Source organism: Dunckerocampus dactyliophorus, chromosome 4 (assembly GCF_027744805.1).
Source record: "Dunckerocampus dactyliophorus isolate RoL2022-P2 chromosome 4, RoL_Ddac_1.1, whole genome shotgun sequence".
In the NCBI taxonomy this organism is placed as follows: Eukaryota; Metazoa; Chordata; class Actinopteri; order Syngnathiformes; family Syngnathidae; genus Dunckerocampus; species Dunckerocampus dactyliophorus.
Genome location: NC_072822.1, coordinates 35,749,889 through 35,770,155, shown reverse-complemented (window position 1 = coordinate 35,770,155; position 20,267 = coordinate 35,749,889). Strand labels below are relative to the sequence as shown.

At 46.6% G+C, this 20,267-nt stretch overlaps 1 protein-coding gene across 3 annotated transcripts in view; it reads right to left on the bottom strand.

Moving 5' to 3' along the window:
• Nucleotides 1-20,267, bottom strand: part of znrf3 (zinc and ring finger 3) — a 94,201-nt gene that overhangs the window by 36,172 nt on the left and 37,762 nt on the right. For all 3 annotated transcript variants that reach the window (XM_054772972.1, XM_054772970.1, XM_054772971.1), the window contains one exon: nt 11,829-11,951. In XM_054772972.1, the coding sequence (XP_054628947.1) occupies nt 11,829-11,951 (123 nt within the window). The remainder of the gene's footprint in view (nt 1-11,828; nt 11,952-20,267) is intronic.

The following is a 20,267-nucleotide window of genomic DNA, read 5'->3' as shown; positions in this document are numbered from 1 at the left end:
GCCGTTAATTGCTTCCAGACTCGACCGCCATCATTTCCACCAAGTAGGATTCAATATGAATATTTTGTAGTTAAAATCAGTTTATGACTTTCTAAATACAGATTTTAAGATGATTAGAGCCCTCTAGACATGAAATAACACCCCTATAGTCACTTTACACTCCTATTATTCTTTGTTTACATCACATTGTACAGTCATGGACAAAAGTCTTGTCATCGGTAGACAGTATGAAGTAAAAACCTCATAACTCCCTAACTAATCCTATTGTTGACAACTATGCTTCATATGAATCGTTGTAGTCTTGGCATTCTCTGGTAAAAATGACACGACGTGTCTTCCAACCGTCTTGAATCAGTTACGTAATAGTCACAAATAGACAGCTTACTGTATTAGCTGGACAAAAGTCTTGTCACGTTTTACACTTTCTTGAGATGTATTCAACAAACATTTCTTTGTTTCAGAACAACATCAAAGCATCACAGCAACAAGCATGTTGAACATTTTTTCAAGACGGTTGGAAGACACGTCGTGTCATTTTTACCAAGACTTTTGTCCATGACTGCACAGGCTACAGGATCACTGCAGGGACATAACAGACGGCCGCCGTTAGCATAGCAAGCTCCCGAGCTAACTTGTTAGCCGCGCCAATTTACTTATTCTAAAATTAAGAAAGTGTTTCAAATGGAGCGGGGAAGGAGGACAAAGGAAGCAAAAACTTACCACTTCCACACGGAAAGGGAGGATAACCTTTTTTTCACTCCGTCTCAGCCATGGCACGCCGGCTTGGCTCTGCAGTGTAAAAGGTAATTTAAGCTAACGGGATGTTTCACAATAGGACTGATGCCTAGTGACCACAATACGACACATAACTTGTCTTTCCATATTTTTGGACTAATAACAGGCCCTGGTCAACAGCCATCATTTATTCAAGAATTCTTTTTTAAAAAATGGCGATCTGGCGAGGGATGTGGAATATTATATTGAAATATTCTATCGATGCTACAATGGTACACTTCTTTTTACACTTGAAGTATTAAAATGCGACTTCTGCACAGTTGATGATGTTGACATTATTTTGTCTCAGATTTGTTCACTTTATATTGTGCACATATTCCCATTTGCAGTAGTTTTTAGGCAACGCATTCTTACAACGACAATCATATTCCCAAAACTGGTGCTGTTTTGGACTTCATCTCTGAAATGCATGCTATTACTTTGCACTCTTTCGGCCCATGTTCATGTTGCACTTCATAGGCCACATGTACGTTGTGTAGAGAAGCATTTGTGATGTAATACGGCATCCTGAGCACGTTATCAGGGCGGATAACAGCTCATGCCGGCAGCATGACCTAATAAAGACACAAAATACTACAGTTACTGAGTGACTCCACAGCTTTGACACGAATTAAAAAAGGGCATATGAGGCCTTCAAGGTTGTGTTGCGACGAGGTCGCAGGGCAAAACAAGCTGCGGGCCCCAATTAGGCCCGCCCACCTACACACACACACCGAGATGGCCCCGTAGTTCAGGCGACCAGCAGTGGAAAATGACACCTCATGTCATCATCTTAGCACAGGTCTGATGAAGCATTAATTTGGTGTGCAATGGTACATGTACTCCCAACCAAATCCTAAACAAATACAGTGCAGCCCCCACAGGGGTCACGGCTAGCGATAGTGCCAAGGAGAAGCTTGAGCTTGAAAACCCTATTCCGTCGTAGGGAACACGTCCCAGTGAAATATATCAACAGACAAAGACAAGCGGCTAAGACACCGTTGTTCACTAGAGATGGGGGTCGGGGGTACAAGCTGCAAAATTTGAAGACCAGTTGAAAATGGCAAGAATTTACATTTTTCTCACTCTTTTGGACCATCCTGCGAGTTCCCCTCATCTAAATCCAATGGAGAACATCTGGGGAGGGATGGCAAGTTTACAGAAATGGACGTCAGTTCCAGACAGTGGATGCCCTCCACCTGGACCAACAGTCCCACGAGCATCAAGCATCAAGCGTCAAGCATCAAGCGTCATCAAGCATCAAGCATCAAGCATCAAGCATCAAGCGTCATCAAGCATCAAGCGTCAAGCATCAAGCATCAAGCATCAAGCATCATCAAGCATCAAGCATCAAGCATCATCAAGCATCAAGCATCAAGCGTCATCAAGCATCAAGCATCAAGCATCAAGCATCAAGCGTCATCAAGCATCAAGCATCATCAAGCATCAAGCATCAAGCGTCATCAAGCATCAAGCATCAAGCATCAAGCGTCAAGCATCAAGCATCAAGCATCATCAAGCATCAAGCATCAAGCATCAAGCATCAAGCATCAAGCATCATCAAGCATCAACCGTCAAGCATCAAGCATCAAGCATCAAGCATCAAGCATCAAGCATCAAGCATCAAGCATCAAGCCTGCACAAACCCATTGTTAGCAGATTAACAAGAAAGGTGCAGCTACTCATTACTGAGTCCTTTTTTGAACATTTTATTTCTATTTTATGGGTTTTTATTGTTAGCTATGGTGCTAACCTTTTGATCAGCTGATGAGCAGCTTATTTCACTTTAATGCTTGTTTGCAATCAATTGCTTACGCAAACATTTCTCATTTTTGCATTTTAAAGCTCTGCTTAGAACCTCCTTAAGATCCAACTGTTCAAAGTGTAAATTCTTGCAGTTTTTCCACTGGTCTTAAAACTTTGATCAGGAGTGCATGACTGATGCACATCAGCCAATAAGGAACTTTCATGTACTAAAAATTAAATCTTTTTTAAATTATTTGTATTTTCGTGGTTTACTTTCTTTTTCTATGAAAGCAGTTTTGTTTTCCATTCTCATCCCACCGAACCAGGAGTATGGCGTACTGTTAGGCTCCTCCTCCCATTCCGTGTGGAAGTGGTAAGTTTTTGGCTTCTTATGTTTAGAAGAAATAAAGGCAAGGCTAACTTGCTAGCTTGGTAGCTCGCTAGCTAGTGCCCATCTCGGGTCCCTGCAGCATAAGAGTTGCAATGTGGTGTAAACAATGAATAATAGGAGTGTAAAGGTGACTATAGGGATGTTATTTCATGTCTACAGGGCTCTAATCAGGTTGAAAACCGTATTTAGAAAGTCATAAACCGGTTTAATTTGTTAACATTGAATCCTATATTGCAGAAATTCATTTAACCCGGTCGCGTCTGCAACCAATAAACTGCTACAGTATACCGTAAACGAGGGACGACTGTATTGTAAAATATGAGGAAAATGAAGAAAGACAATAGCAGGTGCTATTGCTCCACCTGACGTCTTAAATACTGTCTTTGTTTGTTTTGATTGCAGCGAGAACAATGAGGCCAAAGCGATGAAAGAAGATCTAATCAGCACTCCTTTTTATGTGCGTATTCTCGTCCCAATAAAGATAACATCAGAGCAGGAAACTCCTGCGGTTATAAACGAGTCTTGTTGAGGAGGTGTGGTGCAGCTGCTTACACTGCAGAGATTTACGCATGCACACCTACAGGGGGCGCCACAGGACGAACTATTTCACTGATACTCAATTAGTTTGTCTATATTTCCTATATTAGCATTTGTTTTTATAAAAACCTGTTTTCTTGTCTTATATGTGGGTCGATATCCTAGTTATCTGCATTAGATGTGTACAGTCGTCCCTCTTTAATCACGGTTAAATTGTTCCAGAACCAACCGCGTTAAGTGAATTTCCACTAAGCAGGATTCAATAATAATAGATGGCATATTTTCATAGTCAGGGCAGGGAATAAACACGAGTTTTAACGTTACTAGAGCCGAGTGGACATGGAATAACACCCTAATAGTCAACTTTACACTCCGCAGACAGACAGCCGCCGCTAGCATAGCAAGCTCTGAGCTAACTTGTTAGCCTCTCCAATTGACTTATTCTAAACTTAAGAAAGTGTACAAAACGGAGTGGGGAAGGAGGACAAATGAGCCAAACACTTACCACTTCCACACGGAATGAGAGGAGAACCTTTTTTTTCACTCAATTTCAGCCGTGGTGTGTCGGCTGGGCTCTGCTGTCTCCATACAGGGTGAAAGGTCATGTAATCTAACATCATGTCTCATAACATTACTGATGCCTAGTGACCACAGTCCTACATAGAACTTGTCTACCAATATTTTAGGACTGATTTTGGCCATCGTCAACCACAAAACTGCCATCATTTATTTTCTATTTTTTTAAGGCGATATAGTGAGGCAGCGTCATTGGAACGGCGATGGAGAGAGGGACGGCTGTAATTAAGCATTTTCTGTCGTGTTTTATTGCTTTCTGTTGTAGGGCGGCAGGTTGTGCGAGGGGTGCTGGGGATGGGGTGGGATGGGGATGGGGATGGGGATGGGGTTGGGGTTGGGGATGGGGATGGAGATGGGATGGGGATGGGATGGGGATGGGATGGGGATGGGATGGGATGGGGATGGGGATGGGGTTGGGGTTGGGGATGGGGATGGGGATGGGATGGGGATGGGGATGGGGATGGGGTTGGGGTTGGGGATGGGGATGGGGATGGGGATGGGGATGGAGATGGGATGGGGATGGGGATGGGGATGGGGTTGGGGGTGGGGATGGGATGGGATGGGGATGGGGATGGGGATGGGGATGGGGATGGAGATGGGATGGGGATGGGGATGGGGATGGAGATGGGATGGGGATGGGATGGGGATGGGGATGGGGTTGGGGTTGGGGATGAGGATGGGGATGGGATGGGATGGGGATGGGGATGGGGATGGGGATGGGGATGGAGATGGGATGGGGATGGGATGGGGATGGGGATGGGGTTGGGGTTGGGGATGGGGATGGGATGGAGATGGGATGGGGATGGGGATGGGGATGGGATGGAGATGGGATGGAGATGGGGATGGGGATGGGATGGATGTGTGCATTCGGGGTTTGGCGACGGGTGACGGGGTTCGCCTGCGGAGGTCACGGTGTGCTTTGGCTTCGTCCTGGGGTCTCACCAGCTCTTTGTGGGTCATGTAAACCAATTCATGAGTGATTGCTACATCGTGGAGAGGGGGTAGGATGAAATCAGCTCTGCTTATTCCTGCTCCTTTTCAGACATGTTGAATTGTGGAAGTGTAAATAAAAGGTGTACACAGCTGCATCAAGCGCTAAGTATCCAAAATGTGATTATTATGTAACAGCTGTCAGTGTGACGCCATAAACCGTGCAGGTGTACCTAATGTTCTGGCGGTGTGAACCAATTGGCCGTGGCTCTGCATGATTCCTTAATCGACCCACACAGCACCTCCTCCTCCTCCTCCTCCTCCTCCTCCTCCCCCATCACATGTTGCCGGGCAAAGGCTCACTGGCCGAGCATAAAAGCAGCACAAGAGCAGGATGCCATTCACGCCCCCGCTAATCCTGGAGTGGTGGAAGCATCTCTAGATAGGAGAGGCCTCAGATTAGCAGCGCGGGGGCCCTTCCAGATCCCATGCCAGGCCGGACCCAGCGGGGCGCGGGCCACGAGGATTCTCATGCACATTCCCCGACAAAGCAGCGGGCTTAGGCGGAGATGAAGGGAGGGAAAGACGAGGCTTTGGTGGGACGGGGGTGAACGTCTGGTCCTATCTTTGCAGAGATTGACTTTTTCCCCAGCTGGGCTTTTGATCTGCTGCGACATTCCTGGCTGAGATGAAAGTGGTGTCCAACTCGCATGGAACAACGGCGGTACAAAACAAGGTTGCAGCAAAGTACGAAGGCACCCCTCTCTCATCTAGCTCCACTTCCCCAGGGATCCTTTCTCCTCCCTTCTAAATAGGGCCTGAGCGACGACGCCTAATAATGGTCATCTGCCCCCGCCCCCATTGAAAGGCGAGTAATCGGCACCGGGGACGGTTCACTTGGAGCCACATGGCACAAGAAGCTTCCCAGTGACCATGGAAACCGGCGCAGTGGGATTCTCGCGGGCCCGTGAAACGTGGCGAAGCGCTGATTGAGGAGAGGAGACGTTTTCTCATCGAGGGTCGAGGGTTGAAAAGGGGCTGGGACGGGGGGGCACCTCCACCAGACACCCCACTAGGAGGATAATAATCGGCAAGTTGAGGAGCACGCCAACTTGAAAAGAGACGCCTGGAGAGCCCCGCCCACACACCTCCTGCTGCTGATGCTCCTCTTTATCAATTCCTGCCCCCCCACGCACACCGGGGTGCACCAGCACAGCATTTAGGGCATGTGACGCGGCAGCCAAAACGCTAGCGTTAGCATGGAAAGGCTGGTTTGCCGCACTCAATGCTAACTTCCGGGGCTAGCGCGGCATGGAGCATTCGGTTAGCAAATCCTTTCTGATAGTGCGTTCACTTCCTGTGTTTACAGTCGCAAGGACTACAAGTCTTGTTGGCGCCCCAAAACCTTTTGGTCGCGAGCAAGGGAGAAAAAGTCCCATCACCCTCATTTGCAAAGGAAATCTATTCAAACGAGACAGAATATGCGCCGGTTCTGAATCCATGACTCCACTTTAACCACATAAATAACGTTAATTAACGTTGCAGTTTAGCATCGTTTATGTCGACGCTCCTGTGACTGGCTAAGTCACGTCGACATCAGCGGTCGTACACGTAACCAAAACGGTTGCTTGCACATTCGTGGGCGCCACACACAGGAGGCGACGTCGCCTCTACTCCGTTCTTTTCCAATGGAACCTGCGCGACAGGGCGATGATCGCCAGTCACCGTCCAACCAAGCGTCACGTGGAACTCGTGCGTGTGACAGTTTGTGCTCGTACATGTCGTCGTGCACACGCTGGCTTGCGACGCGATCCCAGAAATGTTCAATTTTCATCGCGGTCGCCCAGACGAGGACCAATCAGTGGGAGTTTCATTGATCAACCAATGAGCAGACGGGATGCTATCAGTACGCTCTCACTGGTTAACGTGGAGGAAAGTGGGAATTTTGGGAAAAATTTGAATTTTTTAAATGTGAAAAATAGGCAGCCTTCCTGTCTGAAATGTGCTGACCGATTTGATGTTGAAGCGGTTGATGTTGAATTGTTTGGAAAATGAAGATCAAAGGAAACGAGTGTTACGCAAAAGCTGCTTCAGGACCTGGAAGACCTGCTGTGGTCAACGGAAGCAGGAATTCTGCTGAAGGAGAATGTCGGTGACCTCAAGCTGAAAGCAACTTGGGTTCTGCAGCAGGACAATGATCCAAAACACACCAGCAAGTCCACCTCTGAATGGCTGAAGACTTTGGAGTGGTCTAGTCCAAGTCCTGACCTGAATCCTATTGAGATGCTGTGGCATGACCTTAAAAAGGAAAAGCCTCCAATGTGGCTGAATGACAACAATCCTGCAAAGTTCCTCCCCAGCGCTGGAAGAGACTCATTGCAAGTTATCACAAACGCTTGATTGCAGTTGTTGCTGCTCAGGGGGGCCAACCACTTATTAGCTTTAGGGGGACATCACTTGTTCACACAGGACATGTAGCTTTGGATGTTATTCTCCCTTAATAACAGAAAGTTTCATTTAAAGCTGCATTGAGTGTTGAGTTGTGTTGTCGTTGACTAATATTTACATTTGCTCGATGAGCTGAAACATTGAAGTGTGACAAACATGCAAAACAAAAGAAGAAATCAGGAAGGGGCAAACACTTTTTCACACCCCTGCATAACTTCTTAGCATATTCACTCATGTGCTCACCTCCGACACTACAACATTACTTTGATTCAATATTTGGCCAGCGTGTGAGTCGTTTTGGTGTTAGTAGTTTAGACGCCCCCAGACAATAGAAACATAGACTGATGAAGACGTGCATCTGCATCGACGCGCCAGTGAATGCATCTTTTTAGTTTGCTCTTGCAGCGATGGAAGGAAGGAGCATCACAAGTGGAGCGCCAGAGAGCGGCGAGACGCTGCAGTGAGTCATCCAGCATGAAAACAAAGCGACCAGCCAGGCTTTCCAGCTCGCCTTATCCACGCCGGCAAACAGCAGACCAGCTAACGCGTGAGCACGCACACAACGCCCACCCAGCAGACGGCGCTGCCAACCGTGGCCGACAAACAAGCGCGACAGGAGGCGTCTCGAGAACAAGGTCAGAGCCGGGCCAGTCTCGCTCGGCCAACGCGCTCGGCGGGAATGACACTCCACTGGCACCGCCGTGGCCTCCAGACGACCTCTAACACACACCTGAGTGTGTGGGACATAAGTTTGCCGCAGGCTCCGAGCCGCTCGCCCTGCGTGTCACACGTCTGCTGACGTCTTCTCTCCTTCAGACGTCCACGCGGGGTTGCCCCCCGTGCCATCACTTTCCCTCGTCATTCCGACAACATTCCATATGCCAGCCCTCACGGCCAAAGCTTGATCCGATAGCCCGTACAGCCCCCCCATTTCAGCAACCATCCAATATCCCTTGATGGGACAACACTGCTACTGCTTGTATGGCAGCATGGATTTACTGTCCACGCCCCCCATCACTGCCGAATAGCCGCCAGGATCATTGTGTCTTGCCTCCAATCAAGCACGGCGGCGGTAGCGCCGCCATTTGGGGCTGCACGAGTGCAGTGGGAGCTGCGGTTCGCTGGCGTAATAAGTGGACGTAATGTGTTCAGTGTGAGGTGTCCTCACTTGTGTTGCCAGGTGTTCAGACAGCAAAGGCTGCGTGTTGACTCATTTTCAGTGGACAGTAAGTCTACACTGCTGGTGTCCAAAGTGCGGCTACTTTGATATTTGCGGCCCGCAGCGGATTTTTATTGGTCCCCGGCACATTCTAAAAATAGAATTTAACAGGAAAAAATTGGTTCCAGACATGACCGCTTGAAATTAATTTCCGCCGTGTCGGATCCAATGTTAATAAATGCAATGTTTTCATCGTGCTAGCATAGAAAACATGTTTAAGACTTTCTATACACGCGTTTTACTTTATCGGAGCCCGCTGGGCATGAAAGAAACATAAACAACGACAAAGCCACATGCACAACACAAAAGGGGCTGTTTTACAGCAAAATAGCAATTCATTGACGCCATCAACTGTACCTTGAACAATGCGTGTGCGTGTGTGCGCGCGCGTGCGCATGCGTGCAAATGTCCCTACAAAGCACGCCGCGCTCCTCCGCGCTCTATCACTTCCTCCTTCCTGTCATGCGGGATTTCTCCGTCCACATCCTGTCATCAAACGCACTTCTGCCACCTTGTGGCCGCTTTTATGGCTTAAAGTTGCCCTGAAGTGAAATCCACGCGTCATCACCTCTTTTTGCCTCTCGCGCAAAAAAAATGTAAAAGACGTGCAAATGCGTTGTCGGGATCGTGCGGTCCGGTTGGAAAAACGCATAACTACGCTTTTGGTCGTGAATGAGTTGGTTCGTTTGTGGAAAAGCGCGATATAGCGAGGGACGTCATTCTCACCGACTTTCAATGAGTCTTCTGAACGCCTTATATTTGCATTTTACTTCATTTAGCCATTTTTATGCTTAAAAATGATCAATTTAAGCAAAAAAACAACATAAAATTCACTTCAATGTGCGTATTTTTTGAGTGAAGCCGTGACCTTCGAACCAGGAGGCGGCGAGGGACGACTGTGCTTGTGTCTTCTCGAGGACGGTGGCGGCTCGCGTGGCACGAGGGCGGTCCATCGAGGGTCGACACGTTGTTCACACGTGTTGCCAGATGCTGACACCCTACCGGATGTGATTTGCCTCCTTTTCAGTGGACGGCAAGTGTGTCCTGGATGCAAGATGGACACCGACGACTCTCAAGTGTCGCCTAGCTTACGTTGTTCGGTATCATCCCCTGACGGGACGGGGCGCATGAAATGTGAGGGCGGGACCCTCCATGTGCGTTTTCAGAAGCGGCGCAGACATTCCTCTGCAAGACCAGAGCTGGTTTAGCGACGTTGTTTCTTTTTTCACAAAAGGGTTGAAAGAAGCGTCTCGGCCGGAGACGTGCGTCGCGTCAAGTCGAGTCAAGACCGTTGGATGAAAACCCGCTCCTTTGCCCACACACGTTGTTCCGTGGCACGCGTGGTTTGAGGACTCCGCCCACACAGGATACGCATTTTACGGTCGCGTGCCTCTGGCAGAAGCTTGAAAGCAGCGCGCGTTGACTTCTGGGCGGAAATGTCACGAGGATCTTTTCTCTCCGGTTATTCTCAAGCACTCTGGAGGACATGTTGCCTTTGGCGGGTTTAAGGTGGAACCGACATACACCCATGTGCCCCGGGCCACACACGCTGGACGTGCTCTACCTGCCCCGCGAGGCTCTTGGACCCGTGCCAGGCGCCCACTTACTCCCTTTACTGACACCCGCAACCTAAAAAAGTGCAAAGGACGTCCCGCAATGGAGCCCGACTTCACCAAGACGTCGCACAACAGCGGAGGAAGCACGTTCAGCTCCGTCGTGCCGTCCTCAATGGAAACACCAGGCAAAGATCCTCTATGCCACAATAGCACTCTGCTGTGTTGAAGCACGCGCTGCAAAAATGCTCTTCAAAGATCCTCTATTTGACGGGAGGGCTTGGCTGCTTTTACAAAAAGTCCTGCAAAAACGCTAGTCAACGATCATCCCGTCAAAGATCCTTTATATGACAGGAATGCTCTGCTGTGTTGAAGGACGTGCTGCAAAAACCCTAATCACAGATCCTTTATATGGCCGCTAAAATGCTCCTCACAAAGATCTCCTCCGTGACAGGAGTGCTCTGCTGCAAAAACACTTTTCAAAGATCCTCTAAATGGTAGGAGCGCTCGTCTTGGTGGAAGTACGTGCTGCAAAAACAAAACAATAAAAAACGCTAGTCAAAGATCCTCGAGCAAAAGATCAGATCTTTGCACGCCCTTAAAAAAACGCAGAGCGCTCATGTTACATAGAGGATCTTTGACTAGAGCTGCCGTGAAAAGACTTTAAGAGGCAGCGCTCGGCTGTTTTTGAGGCACTCCGAAGATTGTCTATACGATTGCGTCAAAGATCCTTTACGTAAGCAGCGCTGTCTGCAGTTTTTAGGGACGTGCTGCAAAAAGGATGCTCTGCACCCTTTGACATCGTAGAAGAAGAGCGGTGGGCGGTGGAGATTGTTTATGTGTGGTGTGAGGTTACACTCCTGCTTTGTAGCAAAGCTGGGAAAGACGTGACGCGGGAAGACGGCAGACGGGAGGTCTCACTCCAAGCAGACAGAAAAGCAGGATGAATACGCGTTCTCATCCTCATCACCTCAGCATGTCGTCACCACGTGCATCAGAGTGGGATGTCACCTGTGGTGTGCATCGGCCAATCGGGCCACTTGTAGGACGCAACAAGGGGCTTTCCCGCCTCTAATTCCGAGGGCCAATGAATGGCACGCTGCGTCCCGTGGACTTCCTGCTTCCGGCGAGCACGCGCTGTGGACGTGTAGTGTACTGTGCACATCGTTTGTATTTTATTACTTTAATGAAACCTTATTGACATAATTACTATGATAATATATGATATAACATGCTATACGTATTAGCTAATACGTATAGCATGTTATATCATGATATATTAGCTTGCTAATATATCATATATGATATATTAGCTATATTAGCTATATTAGCTAGCTAATATATCATGATATAACATGCTATACATATTAGCTAATATATCATATGATATAACATGCTATACGTATTAGCTAATAGAATGAAGAGTACTGTAATACTAGTACATAGTACGAGTACAGTGTAAGTATATGAATATAATATATATTAGCTAATAGAATGAAGAGTATTGTAATACTAGTATGTAGTACTAGTACAGTGTAAGTACAAATAAATAGAAAAGTAAACAAGAGTCATTCATGCTAGGTGTGGCACGCTAGCACGCTAACAACCAAAGCTCCCGGTGAGAAGTGCGCATCACTTCCTGTCAGCCCCCTACCTTCCCCAGCACGCTCAGGCAGGTGGGGTCCAGCTCGGGCTGCTCCAGCTTGACCACCCCCACCCAGCCGTACTCGTACAGGTCCTCCTCGTCGTTGCTGTTGCATAATCCCAAAGGGTGCATCTGGAAAGAACACAAGAAGAACATCAGTGCCGCTGCAGGTAATCTACGTCTGTAGACACAGCCCCACAGAAACATGGCTGCCAATTCCCCCTGACCTGCTCTGCCCCCAGTAATCAAAGATCATCTACATGACAGGAGGTGACTATAGGGGTGTTAGGTCATGTCTGGAGGGCTCTAATCGCGTCACAAAGTGTATTTCTATTCCATTATGATTAAATCAGGAGTCCTAGCATAAACGGACGAGTGTGGGCGGTGGGATGAAATGAAAAGGGGCGGGTACTTCCTAAATGTAAAAACACGCTCATTCTTGAACTCTAACAATGAGTTGGAGTGCATGAGAAAGATAGAAGAAGGAGGAGGGCGCCTTCGCCCGCCGACACGCTCATCCTCGTCCTACTCGGCCGTCCCGCACGCCGACCAACGCTAGCAGAGAAGAACACAAGACTCGCAAAGTCAGGCTAGCTGCTAATTCCCACAACACTTCCTCAATAGCACGCGTGGGAGGATGCTAGCCGCCTACGGTGCCCTGCAGGTACACAGACACATCAACTCCACCTTCACTTGTCTTAAAGCTCTGAAGGACCGACTGCAAAATCGGGAGTCAAAGATCCTCTATATGACAGGAGCACGCTGATATTCTTAAGGACCTACCAAAAAGATGCTGATAAAAGATCCTCTATGTGACAGGAGCTCCTCAATCGACTTCAAATGCTACGCTAGCTTGTATTTAGCTAGTTTACCAACTTGAAGACAGTTTGGATGCTAAACTAACTTACTTTAAGCTAGTTTTATAAAATTGAAGGCAGTTTGGATGCTACGAAGCTTGTATTAAGCTAGTTTATCAACTTGAAGAAAGTTTGGCTGCTACGCTAGCTTATAATAAGCTACTTTATCAACTTGAAGACATTTTGGCTGCTACGCTAGCTTGCATTAAGCTAGTTTATCAACTTGAAGAGAGTTTGGATGCTACGCTAGCTAGTATTACGCTAGTTTAACAACTTGAAAACAGTTTGGATGCTACACTGTCTTGTATTAAGCTAGTTTATCAACTTGAAGACAGTTTGGACACTACGCTACCTTGTATTAAGCTAGTTTATCAAATTGATGACAGTTTGGATGCTAAACTAACTTGTATTAAGCTGGTTTAACAACTTGAAGACGGTTTGGATGCTACGCTAGCTTGTATTAAGCTAGTTTATCAACTTGAAGACAGTTTGGATAGCTAGTTTATCAACTCGAAGACAATTTGGATGCTACGATAGCTTGTATTAAGCTACTTTATCAACTTGAAGACAGCTTGGATGCTAAACTAGCTTGTATTCAGCTAGTTTAACAACTTGAAAACAGTTTGGATGTGACGCTAGCTTGTATTAAGGTACTTTATCAACTTGAAGACAGCTTGGATAACTTGAAAAAAGTTTGGATGCTACGCTAGCTTGTATTAAGCTAGTTTAACAACTTGAAGACAGTTTGGACACTACGCTACCTTGTATTAAGCTAGTTTATCAGCTTGAAAACAGTTTGGATGCTACACTGGCTTGTATTAAGCTAGTTTATCAACTTGAAGACATTTTGGCTGCTACGCTAGCTTGCATTAAGCTAGTTTATCAACTTGAAGAGAGTTTGGATGCTACACTAGCTAGTATTATGCTAGTTTAACAACTTGAAAACAGTTTGGATGCTACACTGGCTTGTATTAAGCTAGTTTATCAACTTGAAGACATTTTGGCTGCTACGCAAGCTTGCATTAAGCTAATTTATCAACTTGAAGAGAGTTTGGATGCTACGCTAGCTAGTATTAAGCTAGTTTATCAACTTGAAGACAGTTTGGACACTACGCTACCTTGTATTAAGCTAGTTTATCACCTTGAAGACAGTTTTTACTGTAGTGATTCTTAGTTATTGTTTACATTTGCATTCCGTTATTTACTTATTATTTGTGGTTTTGCTAGTCTGTGCAGCACTTTGGAAACAGTGTTTATAAAATGTGCTATATAAATAAAGTGGATTGGATTGGATTGGACAGTTTGGATGCTACGCTATCTTGTACTAAGCTAGTTTATCGACTTGAAGACAGTTTGGATGCATGGATGCTACGCTAACTGGTATTAAGCTAGTTTATAAACTTGAAGACAGTTTGGACACTACGCTAGCTGGTATTAAGCTAGTTTATCAACGATGACAGTTTGGATGCTATGCTACATGGTATTAAGTTACTTTTCAGCTTGCATTAAGCTAGTTTAAGAACACTGAAACGGTTTGTGTGCTACACAAGCTTTTATTAAGCTAGTTTAGCAACTTGCAGACAGTTTGGGTGCTACAATGTGCTGCAATGTGTTGTCTTTTCTTGCCGGGATGCTGGCACCTTTTTCGCATGCACACAAAAAGCTCAGGAAGGAAAAACCTGGGCCGGGCGCCAGTCCTCCCACCCACCTGCCTCCCCCGCAGGCCAGCAGTCTGCAGCCCCCGAACGCACCGCCGATGACCGAAGGGTGACTCGGCGGCATCACCCTCACCATGCCCCCCTAACACTCGCCAAGATTTGCGATTCGTTTACCGCCACCTCGTTTGTAAATAACACACCGCTACTAACATTAAGCTAGTTGAATAGCTTCAAGAACAGGTTGGATGCTACATTAACTTGCTCAACAACTTCAAAACAGTTTGGATGCTACACTAGCTGGTGTTAAGCTAGTTTAACAACTTCAAAATTGTTTGGATGCCAGATGCCACGCTAGCTGGTATTAAGCTACTTCAACAACTTCAAAACAGTTAGGATGCTACACTAGCTTGTATGTACTAAGCTAGTTTAACAACTTCAAAACAGTTTTGATGCCATGCTAACTTTAGGCTATTTTAGGATGGCTAACTTCCAAAAGCCTTTTGATGCTACACTAGCTGGCATTAAGCTAGTTTTAAAAATGTCAAAACTGTTTGGATGCCACGCTAGATAGCATTAAGCTAATTTAACAACTTCAAAGAGTTTTTAATGGCATGCTAGCTTGCTTTAAGCTAGGTCAGCAGCTACAGAAACAGTTGGAATGCCACGTTAGTTTGTATGAAGCTAGTTTAACTACCTCAAAAACAACTTAGATGCTATGCTAGCTGGTACTAAGCTAGTCCAGCAACTTTAATACAGTCTTGATGCTACGCATACACTTTGAATGCCACACTAGCTTGCATTAAGCGAGTTCAACAACGTTGAAAGCAACTTGGGACGCTAGGCTAGCTTGTAATTAAGCTTGTAGAACAACTTCAAAACAGTTTAGATGCTCAGCTGACTTGTATGAAGATAGTTTAACGAGTTGGAAACAGTTCAGATGCCACGCTAGCTAGCACTAAGCTAGTTTAACAACATCAACAACAGTTTTGATGCCATGCTAGCTTGTATTACGGAAGGTCAGCAGCTACAGAAACAGTTGGGATGCATGCTAGCTTGTGTTACGCTAGTTGTGTTAAGCTACCTAGTTTAACAGTTTTAGCAACAGTTTTGATGCCACACCTGCTTGTATTAAGCTACCTCAACCACTTCAAAACACTTTGGATGCTACGCTAGCTTGTAATAAGCTAGCTCATCAACTTCAGGAACAGTTTTGATGCTATGCTAGCTAGTATTAGGCTAGTTTAACAACTTTACGGACAGTTTCAATGTTACACTAGCTTGTAGTAAGCTAGTTCGACAACTACCAAGTGTCCACGGTGACGGACAAACAAGCAAACGAGTGTCACGGTTTCACAGGCGAGAGAGGACACCGAATATCTTGTCCATGTCCTGATATGCGGCACCGAGGCTTCACAGCTTTCACACCGAGCACCGCCACCACGCACGGCTTGTGACTCTCTCAGACCTCTCTCAGAGGAAGTCCCCATGGTGCGTGTGCGTGTGCGTCCGGTGTCACTTTCCAGCTCTTCGGGCTTTCAAATCCAGAGTGACACAAACAAAGGACAGGCCGACAAAGTTCAGAGGTCAACATCGGGCGGGATGCCAATCTTTTTTGTGAGAAGGGAGCGTCCTCAGGCGATCACACCACCTGCTGTCCCCAGACGAGGACGCATGCGATTGGCAGCGTTGTTAGCATGCTAACATCGGGGTGCACACGACCACGCAGACTTGCGGGAAAAGTCAACAAAAAGTTTGCTGGCCACCAAGAAAATGAATCTGCGCTTAACCGACGTTCATGATGATCCCTGGAGCCTGTTTGGTTTGCTCCACTTATGAATCACACACACACACACACAAAAAGCAAGCTTCGCTACACATCTTAACCTGTCGTCACAAAAAACTACAATGTCAAGAAAACTTCCAGAAAACTTGGTATCGGTTTTCAGTCACAACAAATTTGTTTTCTTCTTGCAAAACAAGGTCAACTCTAGCTCACGTTCATACAACAAAAACCATCCTATCACCAATAAAAGTTGGTGGTACAAATAACTTTGAAGTATTGTTCCCGTCAGGAGCAACGCTACAGAAACTCAAATGGGTTTTTCGTGCGAAAGAAAGATCAATTCGACCTGGCTTTTATGCACAAAACCAATCAAGTCATCAAAAAGACTTGGTGTCGACAAGTATTGGTTCCATTTATCCACTTGCAAGCGCTCAACCAAAACATACACTTTTTCCTTGCCGATTGCAGCAACAGTCAATTCCAGCTCACTTTCACACAAAAAATGATCATGTCGTCAAAAAACACGTATTGGGTTCAATCTGTCCATCTGCAAGTACTCGATAGCCAGTCGTCTTTTTTTCCTCATTGTAAAGACAACAACGTTAACTCTAGCTCACTTTAATACCAAAAAAAAACTATGTTGTCATCAAAAACTTGGTGGTAAAGGATTTGGTTCAATCTTGATTGTTGTCTCGTCAGGAGCAGCGCAACAGAGACTCGCATGTTTTTATTTTCCCGTGAAAAACAACAACAAAGTCAACTCTGGCTCACTTTTATACACAAAAACCTCACGTCATCGTCATCACGTCTGTACGTGCATTCGAGGGCCCATGGAGGGGTGGGGGTGGGGGTGGGTTAAGCTAAAAGTAGCCTCAGTGAGGAGGAGGTGGTGGGTTGGGGGGATTGCAGTCATCAACACCTAGGCTCTGACAGGCCTTTGAAGCAGCGCTGCTCTTTGATGGCCCCGGCCTGCGGAGGAATGCCGCTCCACACCCCACCCCACGCCCCATCCCAAAAGCCCCCACAGTTGTGGAATGTGGCGCAAGCTGCTGCTACTCGGCCCCCTGGAATGGGATTAGAGGACGGGCTCAAACTGCCCTTCCTTCGCCACCTCCTCCTCCCCTCGCTGGACAACATGGCGGCGACATTGCCTTTTTAGTTTGGGTTCTTAGTAATTGATAGCAAGTTGGAATACATTTCTTTCTGACCCAAGTTTTGACGATTATGGTCAGGATTATGGAAAGTTTTACCATAAGATCAAGGTTTAAAACACAGACAAAACTTCTGGGCCGAGAGGATGCCCCCGACTTGTGCAGCTGTGAGGTTTCAGTGGTGTGAGAGCCTGTCTATGAGCACCACATCATCTCCCTCACTTGGTTGCTCTACTTTTCAGAGAAGAGGCGCTCAAGTGCTCACTTTTGAAGTTACGGCTTTTCATGAAGCCACAAACCTGAGCAGTCCCGTTACGATGGATGATTCAATGCCCTGCGAATACGATGACCTGGATGAATGAGAATATTCCACAAATAAATAAATAAAATGTTTAAAAGGCTTCGCTACACATCTTAAAATAAATACTGTCGGTATAACTGCGTGCCCCTCAGCTTCCAGCAACGGGATATGAAGATGCGTGCCGACGAATACTTGCCGGGCTATGACAATCGCTTCCAACAGGGCGGGAGGTGTTACTTAGCCTTAGACCCGCAATCCTGACTCAAATGCTAGCCTCCAAACCCGGAAAATTGCCAATTGGTCTGTTTTTCCGCCAGCCCCCATCCACAATTGCATGGCAGTGCTGTTTATTCAGAGCAATTTTCCCTGTCAGGGGTCGCCACAGCGAGTCAATCGCATGAATGCTTTTGGCTCAGTTTTTACACTGGATGACCTTCCTGACGCAACCCAGGCCCGGGAATCAAACCCGTGCCCCCATGAGCGCCATTACACCACCAGGGATTGTTTAAACGGAGCAGCAACGTGGTAAAAAGACAACTTTTCCAGGCACCATCCTCTGCGTGCCTAATAAAGTGGTGGGTGTATCCGCCTGTGCACGAGTCGGATCTGACAGGGAACACCATCTAGCCCAAGCAACTCTGTCCCCCCACCCGCCCTCTACCCTCCAGGCCACAGTGTTCAGTGAGGCCAGCCAGCATTAGCGCTGGTTTCAGCTTTCACATGCTTCTGCTTCTTTATTTTCTTACTGAGGCTCCAAACCACACCGCAGGAAGTGTTCACCTACACCGCTTCCGGGTCAGAGGCCGAGGTCATGAAGAAGGGGAGGGGAGGAAGGAAAAGAAAGAAAAGAAGACCAGGAGCGCGGCTGGACTACATGTGGAATGTTTGAAAACTCTGCAGCAACTAACCGAGTTGGCAGTGTAGCTGCTTTTAAGGCAAACAAAAAAACAAGAGGACCAAGCGGTGATTTATCTTGTACAAACTTATAGTAGACTTCAAGTTGTGACATGGTCCCTTACTCTACCCCCCTTTCTGTGCCTGTGAATGGCTGCCTGATCACCTTTCAAGACAACCAGGGGGGACAGCAGGAAAGCTCCTTTGAGTAGCTCCAGGCCCTCTGAGGAGCTCATGATATTCTAGAGGAAATGACAATATGAAAAAACAAAGTCGGGGTCTTTTCCAGGAGTCATGCCAGAAAGGTACCTTCAGCTGCTACAACTGGATAAAACGGATTCAGATTCCTGAAAGGTACAAGTTTCAGGGGCAAGAAGCTTTTGATCCTCTCCAAACAGACATTGTGGATGAAAGATAAAAGGGGCTCATGCAGCTTCTCCACACGCAGACTCTCGCTTGCAGCATTCCCAAAAGAATAGTGCTAGAAAACCAAAAATACTGGCTTGTGGAAGATGAAGACTACGCAGGGGAGAAGAACTTGGAGAAGAGGGCTAGTATGGGCCATGGTAGAACCAAATATTTGGGGATTCTTTGGGGGAACTGGACGTGGATGACGATTATGTGGAGACTACCAAGGCTGATGTTCATCAGACTAAAGACTGAGTATGAAGGCAAGGTAGAACCAGATATCTGGGACTGAACGTGAACGAGGATAAGATGAAGACTACCAGGGATAAGGATGACCTTGGACTATTTCCATCAAACCTGGAGTACGGACCAAGGTAGAACCCCACTTTTGCCTTTTAGGAGTGAGGACTGATGCAGATCAATCAAGGGAAGACTACCAGGACAAGATGATTAGATGTAGATCTAGATTACTAGATGTCCTTACTGCTGACCACAGTAAGGACTGAGGACAAAGACAATCTTGGACCACTAAAAAGTAGAGAAGAGGTACAGTACGGGCCAAGGTAAAGCCAGATATTTGAGACTTTTTCAGACTGAAAGTGAATGAGGATAAGATGAAGATTACCAGGGAGAAGAATGACCCTGGACTATTTCCACCAAACCTGCAGTAGAGACCAAGTGAGGGCTTTGGAGTGAAGGTTGATGCGGATAAAAGGAGGTCTACCAGGACTGTTGTAGGCCAGATTTAGGACTGAGGATAAAGACGAAGTAAGGCCAAGTCCACCAAAAAGTACAGTAGCGATGCAGTAGAGGCCAAGGTAGAACCAGATCATTGGGGATTTGCGGGTTGGGAATGGATGTGGATGAAGATGAAGACTACCTTGGACTATTTCCACCAAACCTGAAGCAGACGCCAGATTACAAGCAGATATTTGGGGCATTTTTTAACTGAAGAGAGCTACCCAGAGGTATCTGCGAGATAAAGCCAGATCATTTTTTTGGACTATAGGTAGATGAGGGTTAGGGATACCAGTCTTTTTTGGATTGAGGATTAGGTGAAGACTACCACGTTGACCAGAGCCAGTACATGTTGTATAGGATACACATCAGGATGAAGACCACCTTGAACCATTTCCATCAACTGGGAGTAGAGGCCAAGGTACAACCTGATATTTGGGACATTTTTTCGACTAAAGGTGGGTTGATGTTGACCAAACATGGGGAGGGGATGGTACCTTTTTAGGCCTTATTCGGCTTGCTGAATAAGGCCTGTGGTCTGGGAGCTGGACTAAACTACCAGCTGACGATCCGCCACCTATTCATTATGAGAGCAAGTTCCATGGCTGCGTGGTGAGGGAGCCTCTCCCTGTGCTCATTCTGACAAGTGATCAGGTTA